General features: G+C 39.3%; 1 protein-coding gene and 1 long non-coding RNA gene across 2 annotated transcripts; both read left to right on the top strand.

The window, feature by feature from the left end:
- The first annotated feature begins 273 nt into the window (after nucleotides 1–273).
- Nucleotides 274–1,478, top strand: LOC145803518 (uncharacterized). The gene is made up of 3 exons (XM_082896805.1): nucleotides 274–979; nucleotides 1,067–1,288; nucleotides 1,359–1,478. The coding sequence occupies exons 1-3, from the start codon at nucleotides 419–421 to the stop codon at nucleotides 1,476–1,478; spliced, it is 903 nt and encodes a 300-aa protein (XP_082752931.1). The 5' UTR covers nucleotides 274–418.
- Nucleotides 1,479–1,519: 41 nt separating this feature from the next.
- Nucleotides 1,520–3,868, top strand: LOC145804466 (uncharacterized). The gene is made up of 3 exons (XR_014346219.1): nucleotides 1,520–1,617; nucleotides 1,693–2,099; nucleotides 3,533–3,868. It is a non-coding gene; the product is annotated as an uncharacterized LOC145804466 (long non-coding RNA).
- Nucleotides 3,869–10,126: the final 6,258 nt, after the last annotated feature.

Here is a 10,126-nt window from a genome sequence, read left to right as displayed (position 1 = left end):
CATTGATCCTCAAATTATCCCAAGTGAGGTGGTTTTACAATCAGTTAATCGAGCACACAACGATGGTGTTGATGAGGAAGAGGGGTGCGATAATGAAGATGATTACTATGAGCATTGACTATTCGAGAAGACGAGCTACATAATCATTTTGATTGTAATATAGATTTTGACATAGAACTTTAATTGTTGTGTGATTGTAATATGTTTTGATGACACTGTTGTTTAAGTGCCTTTGAGTTTCAGTTTGATGGCTATCTGTCTCTTTTTGTCTAATTTATTTTTTTTGTTTCTTATGTTATGTTATTGTTTAGTTATTACTTATGTTCTGACATTGATTCTATTATATAGCCATTGATATTAATGTAATTGCTTATTTTACATATGCTTCACACATGTAATTGTTGAGTTGTTGTGCTAGATGGCAGGCCCTGGTAAAGTTCGACATGCAGCATCATCCAAAGTTCCTCTACCTTCCCAACAAGCTGCAGCTAGAATTGCTGCCCCTACTCAGCATGCACCACCTATTTTAACCCCATCTATTCAGAGTGTACCATCTACAAATGCTCTAAGTATCCAGCCTACACCACCGACAAATGCAACTACTACCCAGGTTGCACCATCTACAAATGCAACTACTACCCAGGTTGCACCATCTACAAATGCAACTACCCAGGTTGCACCATCTACAAATGCAACTACTACCCATGATGTGCCATCTACCACTAGTTTGCGTACTCGCTCTAGACAAGTCAGGGGTCAGACTCGAGGGAAGAGCATAGCACGTCTCATAGCTAACAATGGTGGTAAAAAACTTCCTGTTTGGATCCCTGCAGATGCGAAGGTGCCAGTAGGACCTTATGCCACTCCATTTGCAAATGAACTTGGCTTACAGATAAGGATGGCTGCACCAATCATTGGTATAAAAAAGTGGGACAAGATTGATGAGATTCATAAAGCCCCAATCATTCAAGCAGTTCGGGTACATGTATTTGCTACTTTTCAAATAATTAGATTATCACCATTACTTGCATTTTGATATTAATCAAAGCATTCATTATATTTGTAGGATAAATTTGAGATTGTTGATTATGATGAGGATGAAGAGGTTCGGAAAGGAGTCAATAAAAAGTGTAAAACTCTTTACAGAAGTTGGCGTAACAAGATGAAGACTCATTACTCGAAGTTGGTAGACGCTGGTGTTGACCCTTATAGTAAACCATACAAAGGGGTCGATTCTGAGGCTTGGGTATACATGATCAATCATGTATGGCTTGATGAAGATTATCAGGTAAAATTTCCTAATTTGAAGAATCATGTTGTAATTTCAATTTAATTTTACTAATCAATTAATTTTGCAGAACTTGGCTAAAAAAGCAAGGGATAGTCGAGCGAGGTTACCATATAATCATACAATGGGGTCCAAGTCATTTCAAGCTGCAATGTATAAACAGGTGATGCATTTATTATATCTAACATAATGATTGAAATTAATTATGTATGCTTACTTTTAAATGGAATTAGGGTACCGAGAAGACTGACTTTGTAGACTTCTACAAAGATTCCCATTGGAGCAAGAGAAAGTCGGATTGGGTAGCCCCGATATGTGGTCAATTACATGTAAGTATGCCAATTAATAGAGTTACATATTTATGTAAATGATGGTATTTGTTGAAGTTGTTTACAAATTGATAGGAAGCTTTGAAAAAGCGACATGATGAGTCTTTAGAGCCTGGGGCAATACCTTTAACTCAGGAGCAGCTGTCAATTGAGATTCTTGGAAAGAAATCGGGATACTTAAAAGGCTTTGGAGTTGGTCCAAAACCATCATCATCCAGATCTTCTGTTACTGCACAAGCACATACTGAGGTGGTTTCGAGCCTACAAAAAGAACTAGAGTCATTGAAGAATTTGTCCGAGATCCAGCAAGAACAAATTGCAGCCCAAAACCTGGTAGCACAAGAGCAAGCTAAAATGATTGAAATGCAAAACAAAAGATTTGAAGAGATTGAGAAGTTTATGAGGATGACCAAGGATCAGGGAGGCATGCAGGTTGATGAAAATAATTATTCATCAGAGGAATCTTATTGACAAACACTTTTGTAAGTATATTTTTCAGAATTTACTTTTCAAATTAGCACAAGCATTTCATTTAATATGTCTGGTTGTGTTGAACAAACAAGACCTCGATTGGATCTCCGGTTAGAAAATTAGAAGAAAAATTGTAAAATACAAGACTTAAAAGGCCCGTTCGGGGGCCGAAATTGCGAAATGACCACCGAAACCACTGAAACTTGGCACGGACAGCTGGTTAAGGCCTAAATAGACTTGTAGGAACAAACGGGACCTCAATTGGATCTTCGGTTAGAAAATTAGAAGGAAAATTGTAAAATACAAGACTTAAAAAGCCCGTTCGGGGGCCGAAATTGCGAAATGACCACCGAAACCACTAAAACTTGGCACAAACAGCTTGTTCAAGCCTAAATAGACTTGAAGGAACAAACGGGACCTCAATTGGATCTCCGGTTAGAAAATTAGAAGGAAAATTGTAAAATACAAGACTTAAAAGGCCCGTTCGGGGGCCGAAACTGTGAAATGACCACCGAAACCATCGAAACTTAGCACGGACAGCTGGTTAAGGCCTAAATAGACTTGTAGGAACAAACGGGACCTCAATTGGATCTTCGGTTAGAAAATTAGAAGAAAAATTGTAAAATACAAGACTTAAAAGGCCCGTTCGGGGGCCGAAATTGCGAAATGACCACTGAAACCACTGAAACTTGGCACGGACAGCTGGTTAAGGCCTAAATAGACTTGTAGGAACAAACGGGACCTCAATTGGATCTTCGGTTAGAAAATTAGAAGGAAAATTGTAAAATACAAGACTTAAAAGGCCCGTTGGGGGCCGAAATTGCGAAATGACCACCGAAACCACTGAAACTTGGCACGGACAGCTTGTTCAAGCCTAAATAGACTTGAAGGAACAAACGGGACCTCAATTGGATCTCCGGTTAGAAAATTAGAAGGAAAATTGTAAAATACAAGACTTAAAAGGCCCGTTCGGGGGGCGAAATTGCAAAATGACCACCGAAACCATCGAAACTTGGCACGGACAGCTTGTTCAAGCCTAAATAGACTTGTAGGAACAAACGGGACCTCTATTGGATCTCCGGTTGGAAAATTAGAAGGAAAATTGTAAAATACAAGACTTAAAAGGCCCGTACGGGGGCCGAAATTGTGAAATGACCACCGAAACCATCACGGACAGCTGGTTAAGGCCTAAATAGACTTGTAGAAACAAACGGAACCTCAATTGGATCTTCGGTTAGAAAATTAGAAGGAAAATTGTAAAATACAAGACTTAAAAGGCCCGTTCGGGGGTCGAAACTGTGAAATGACCACCGAAACCATCGAAACTTAGCACGGACAGCTTGTTTTGTTTTGTTTTTTTTTTTTTTTTTTGTCAATCTAATATTGTTTTGTTTTTTTTTTTTTTTTTGTCAATCTAATATTGTTTTGTTTTTTCATGTGACAGATTGGCAATGGTGGAAAATAGTTTGGGCTGCATCAGAAGATTTGATTTTGTGTTTTTGGAAATATTTTGACATAGGATTTTGGTAAATGATTTATGGATTAAATGTTTAGCATCAAAATATTTTGTGTTGTATTTTTGCAAATATTTTGACATAGGATTTTAGTAATTGACTTGTTGGTTAGATGTTTAACATCAAAATATTTGGTTGTAATTTTGAAAATATTTTGACATAGCATTTGGTAATGTATTTATGGGTTTGATGTTAGTAGTTTGTAAGTACTTTGGCATGCATGTTTTAGATTGTCAGAGAATTGTAATTATGTTTATTGGGATTTTTCATAGCTATTAATTTTGAATTAGTATGAATTTCTTGCACAGGTGTATTATTATTCACATTACATTTGTGTATATATTGTGCACAGGAAAACAGGTGTTTTGGATTATTTTGAACAGGAAAATTATTAAAATCAAAATTTATGTACTGAATTTTTAGTGACAGGTGGTATTTTGGTCGCTGTTAATATATTTGGCGACAACATATTGTTTTCGTTGCTAAAAGTTAGTGGTTATTCCAAGAACTTTTCGCAACCAAAACTTATTCGTCGCTAAAAACGTGATTTTTAGCGACCAAATTAATTTTGTCGTTAAATAGTACTTTTGGCGACGCATTTATTTGTCGCTAAAACTACAGGGCCTATCCAAATTTCAACCTTTTAGCAACAAATTGTAATTTTATAGCGACAAAATATATGATTTTTGGCGACAAATTTTCTTGTTGCTAAATGTCTACATACGGCGACAATTTCTTATTTCGTCGCCAATACTTTTAGTGACAGGCCTTTGGCGACAAATTGTGTATTTGTCGCAGATTCTTTTGGCGACGAAATGTGTACTTTTGGCGACCAATTTCTGGGTCGCCAAATGTGTATTTTGTTGTAGTGGGTGCTCATAGCTGGCCTTCCCCAATCGTACCCAAGTTCCTGAGCCGAGGCAACTCTAGTGATGACGGACATGTGGCCTTCGGCACCGAGTCAGGGTTTCCTAAATTCCCCCATGAAAAATATTTAGGTGGCGACTCTGTATCTGGGAAAGCAGTCCATGTTTGGCACTTCTTTTCAAAAATCTGTTTCTCAAAACGATTTGCCGGATTTGGACTCTTTGGTTCAGATTAAGAACCGTGACACAAATCGAGTCCGAACTGTAGCGAGGGCCCTACGCGGGCGCGTCTACACACGCCATCCGAGAGGTAGCATTAACCTACCATTAGGTGATGCGATTCCCTAATGAAGCTAGTGAAATTTTGGATGCTGAAAGTCCCTTCCACTTACAGCATTATTTTAGGGAGAGCATGGTTGCACGCCATCCGAGAGGTAGCATCAACCTACCATTAGGTGATGAGATTCCCTAATGAAGATAGAGCGATTGAAGAAGTCTTGGGAGACCAAATCATGTCCAGGCAATGCTTCGTGACTGTGAACAACAATCGAGCTACCAAAGGGTTCGTGTAGATGGTAGATGAGCCAGAAAGGAACGAGTTATTCACAAATGTCAGTAAGGCAACCGAACGGAAGGTAGTGGAAGATCTAGTGGAGGTAAAAATAGACCAAAACATCCTAGAGAAGTTCTTTTTGCTTGGCTCATCTTTAGCACTGAGAGAATAGATATCATGGAATTCTTTATCTCTAACATCGAAGTGTTTGCTTGGACGTCGTACGACATGCCTGGCATTGATCCAAACTTTATCTACTATCAACTTAATGTTAGCCCGACTGCCAGACCAATTATACAGCGAACTCGTTGATCAGCACTTCACCACAATGAGATAGTGGTTGAGGAAGTGGGAAACCTGCTAGAAGCAGAGGCAATCAGAGAGGTTCACTACCCCAAGTGGATCTCTAACACAGTGATGGTGCCGAAGAAAAAATGGTGAATGACGTGTTTGTGTGGACTATAAGACAGTCAACAAAACATGCCCAAAAGATAGTTTTCCTTTACAATGGATAGACCAACTGGTGGACCTAATTGCATGTTACAACCGACTTAGCTTTCTTGATGTGTATCATGGATACCATTAGATTGCTATGTATGAACCAGACTAAGAAGTTACATACTTCACAATGCCTAGGGGGTTGTATTGCTTCAAAGTCATGCCCTTTGGCCTAAAGATTGTAGGGCAACATTTCAACAAATGGTCACCAAAATGTTTAAACCATTGTTAGGCAGAACAATGGAAGTTTACATAGATGACATGGTAGTCAAGAGTAAGAATGAAGGAGACCATCTCAATGACCTAGCTGAGATATTTCAAATTTTGAAGACTCACAAGCGATGAATGAATGCATCCAAATGCGCATTTGGCGTGGGGTTTGGAAAATTTCTCGGCTTTCTAGTAACCAACCGCGGTATAGTTGATCCCTCTTAGATCAAGTCTATTTAAGAACTAAAGAGGCCCAACACAGTCAGGGAACTACAGCACCTTACGGGCCTAGCTGCCGTAGTAAACCGATTCATAAGCCGATCGTTAGACAGGTGTCGACTGTTCTTCCAGGCACTTAAGGCCAAGTTTGAGTGGGATAATGAATGCAACTGAGCTCTGGAGAGCTTGCAAGAATACATGGCCTCTCTGTCACTATTGGCAACCCTAGTACCGGGAGAGGAACTTTTCCTATACTTGGCACTTTCCTAGCATGTAGTTAGCGCAATGTTGGTATGCGCCGAGGGAATACAACACTTGCCTATCTTTTATGTGAGAAATACCTTTGTAACGCCCTAACCCTTCACATGTCATCGATATATTCCCCTTTGAGCCATGCCCGCACAGATTTGTTCTTCCCAGTGGGTCACCCATCCCAAAACTACTCCAGCCTAAGCACGCTTAACTGGGGAGTTCTACTAGGGATTTCACCACCCGAGAAAAGGCCTCGATGCTATATAAGGGTCCATGTTTTTATTTTTTATAGCCCAATAGCTCCATCTCCATTCCCGATGTGGGACACCGAGACCCTACAATCCACCCCCCTTAGGGTTGTACGTCCCCGTGTAGTAGCCTGTCAGCTCACAAGCTTTTCCACATGCATTGAGAGACGCCAGGGGCCCAAACTCAGTACTCTAGAGAGTTGGCTTTGATACCATTTATAACACCCCAACCCTTCACATGTCATCAATATTGTCCGCTTTGAGCCACGCTCGCATGGATTTGTTCTTCCAAATGGGTCACCCATCCCAAAAATACTCCAGCTTAAGCACACTTAACTAGAGAGTTCTACTAGAGATTTCACTACTCGAGAAAGGCCTCAATGTTATATAAGGGTCCAGGTTTATTGTAGGGTCCTGATGTCCCACATTAGGAATTGAGGGGGAGTTCTTAGGCTATAAAAAGTAAAAACCTGGACCCTTATATAGCATCGAGGCCTTTTCCTGGGTGGTGAAATCCCTAGCAGAACTCTGTAGTTAACCGTGCTTAGGCTGGAGTAGTTTTGGAATGGGTTCGTGCAGGCATGGCCCAAAGTGGATAATATCGATAACATGTAAAGGGTTGGGATGGTACAAAATGGTATTAGAGCTGACTTTTTGGAGTACCGAGTGTGGGCCCCTGACGTCTCTCAGTGCACGTGGGTGGGCTTGTGAGCTGGAAGGCTACTGCACGGGGATAGACAACCTTAAGTGATGTGGATTGTGAGGTCCTGGTGTCCCACATCGGGAATGGAAGGGGAGTTCCTAGCTATAAAAGTAAAAATCTAGACCCTTATATAGCATCAAGACCTTTTCTAGGGTGGTGAAATCCCTATCAGAACTCCCTAGTTAAGCGTGCTTAGGCTGGAGTAGTTCTGGAATGGATGGCCCACTAGAATAAACAAATCCGTACGGGCATGGCCCAAAGAGGACAATATCAATGACATATGAAGGTTTAGGGCATTACAAAATGGGACAAGGTGACATGGGTATTGGATCACTTAAAAATTATAAATTATGCCTGCGCTATAAAGAAAAGTTTTGTGTGAAAAATACAATGTGGAGCAAAATTCATGGCGGCCTAAGACATTTAATTCAAAGAAGGTATTAAGGATTGGTATGACATTATATCATTGGTAGGGGGTGAGACAATATTTAGTAATTTGATTAAACAGAGGTTTAAATTAATAGTTGGTGTTGGGACAAATTTGGAAATGGGTAGGCAATTTGTCATTAAGAGTAGCTTAGCCTAGTCATTACAAAAGAGAAAAAAAGAAAAAAAGAAAAAGAAAAAGAAAAAAAAGAGAGGTTATATCTAATATTGTGGCCATTAAAGGAGAGAGAGCATTGGATAGAAGTTAAGTAATAATAGAGAACTTTATCCCTTGGAAAAAGAAGAGGAGAAATTATAAAATCATTGGATGCCTTTAAGGGCAACAATCAAACTCATGGTAGAATGTCATGGAGTTATGCTAATGATGATTTATTTTTTGTAGCCTCCATGTGTAGATTATATCATTTGGTTATGAGTTCCAAGTTTTTTGTTGGTTCACAATGCAAAAAAAAAAAAAAAAAAAAATGTAATCACTACTTGCGATCTATTAGTAAGGAGGAAGATAGTGTCACCTGGAATTGCTAATAATTGTTGCTTCTATAAACTGCTCTGGTCAATCTGTAGATCACGTGCTGCTAAGGTCTGGTGTAATGTGTTAAGAGTGTTAGGACAGGGAGATACCCTAAATAACCTCATTACCAAAAAAGAAATAATTAGTTCATAAAAGATAAACTCTAGTAAAAAGCCCAGTGTTCCATCAAACTACTCGAATTGATATAACATAAAACTTTTTTTTTGTTGTTTTTTTTGGTAAGTTAAAAAATATGACAAAAGAATGTACAGATATAAAAGAGGCTTTCCTCAGGAAGACCCAACAAACTAAAAACAACAAAAGCAGCCATACCTCAACAAAACTAGAACAAAATGACCATCTCGACTAACACACTAAACTACAAAACAATAAAAACAGGAAAACATCAAAAAAACCAAAACCATGAACCAACAACATCCTAAGCTACCAATATGACAAAAGAGATTTCAATAGCACAGCATGCCAAACACAATGACACTTAGCAGCCAGTAGCTCTGCAGCAAGCCAGCATAGCAGCACTAATATAGCAGCAGGCAAGACCAGCACAGCAGAGCAGAGGCAGCACAACAAACAAGACAGAAATATGGGAGGGGTGAGGGGGGGCAGCAAACAACACAGCAAATAGGACAGCAAACAACACATCAAATAGGCTAAATGAACCAGTCACTTCTCACCTAGAAATATGAACACATTGCATAGGAAAGGTCTTTTGAAACACCACATACCAAGACTATGAGGGGGGTGAACAAAACAGGTGCAACATGAACAAACTTCTCAGTCAATCAGAGACAGCAACAGGAACAAAACAATAGCAAAAATGAGACAGACAGGTAAAGAACAACAAACAAACAATTCAAAAAAATATCAACTTTCAAAACACTCTCAACACTACAAGCAGTATATGGACTAAATTCACTCAACCCTCAACAAAGATTTCCCTCACATAAGTGCCGGCTTGACAATCTGCATAAAAAACAGTTAGAAAAATCTGGCTTATATCACTTATATGTATAGATCCTCACCAAGCTCAACCCTCCTCCCTACTACTAAACTAGCTTGACAACCTGCACAAAAATTAGCACACAGATATGTAAAAGATTTATAAGCTCACATCACTTAACCCTCACATATAAGCTCACTATGCACTCAACCCTCAATGCTCACCACACTCCACTCTCAAAGACACTCTCACACTACCCTAACTGTTTTAGCTCACAACACTCAACCCACAACATCGCTAAGTTAGTACCAGCTCAACCTGCAAAGTAAAACAGAGAGGAAATATGGTGTTGCTCAAAAAATAATCTAGGAGACCTGCAAGAGGGAGGCTAAAAATAGTAGGAAGTATTAGAAATCTGAGAGGAATGACAAACAAATCAAGGAGCATGAAGCCTTAATATAGAAGGAGGGAGTTGCCATGAATCCAAAAACCAATTATTAGCACCATGCTTCTTAAACTTGTTCATAGACAACAACCTAAATCTCATGAGAGATTCAACTTTTTTCACCATAACAGCAACAGCCAGATAAGAAATCCAAGCATTTCTCTCTTGCCAAATACTGTAAACAATAAAGGTAAACAACAATCTCTTAACAGTGGTAGCCAAAGAATGACCAAAAAATTGTTTAGACAGTCAGTCCACCAGATTACTCTAGTTCAAGATAGGCCAAGACATGTTACACTTATCTAACAGAGGGTCCAACACGCTCAATGAATAGTTGCAAGTAAAAAAGAGGTGATCATGATCCTCATCTTGAAGATTACACAAAACACATTGAGTAGAACTTCTAATCCCATAAACAGCCAACCTATCAAAGGTATTCAACCTACCCTGAATAGCCAACCAAACCACAGTACTCACTCTAGGAATATGAAACTAAAACTAAATGAGCTTATGCCAGGTTTCTCCAGGTCTATGAATTCTAAGCAAATCCCAAGCAGACTGAATAGAGAAAATACCATTAGGTGACGGGGTCCAAACAGATTGACCCTTAC

This window comes from Camellia sinensis, chromosome 12 (genome assembly GCF_055761805.1).
Source record: "Camellia sinensis isolate YWXY chromosome 12, ASM5576180v1, whole genome shotgun sequence".
In the NCBI taxonomy this organism is placed as follows: domain Eukaryota; kingdom Viridiplantae; phylum Streptophyta; class Magnoliopsida; order Ericales; family Theaceae; genus Camellia; species Camellia sinensis.
Note: the sequence above shows the minus strand (reverse complement) of the source record. Positions and strands in the feature narration are given on the sequence as shown.

Coding starts and splice junctions, on each gene's coding strand:
- LOC145803518 (XM_082896805.1), top strand. CDS start 419: ATGGCAGGCCCTGGTAAAGTTCGACATGCAGCATCATCCAAAGTTCCT. Junction 980..1,066: donor CAATCATTCAAGCAGTTCGG/GTACATGTATTT, acceptor TTATATTTGTAG/GATAAATTTGAGATTGTTGA. Junction 1,289..1,358: donor GGCTTGATGAAGATTATCAG/GTAAAATTTCCT, acceptor TTAATTTTGCAG/AACTTGGCTAAAAAAGCAAG.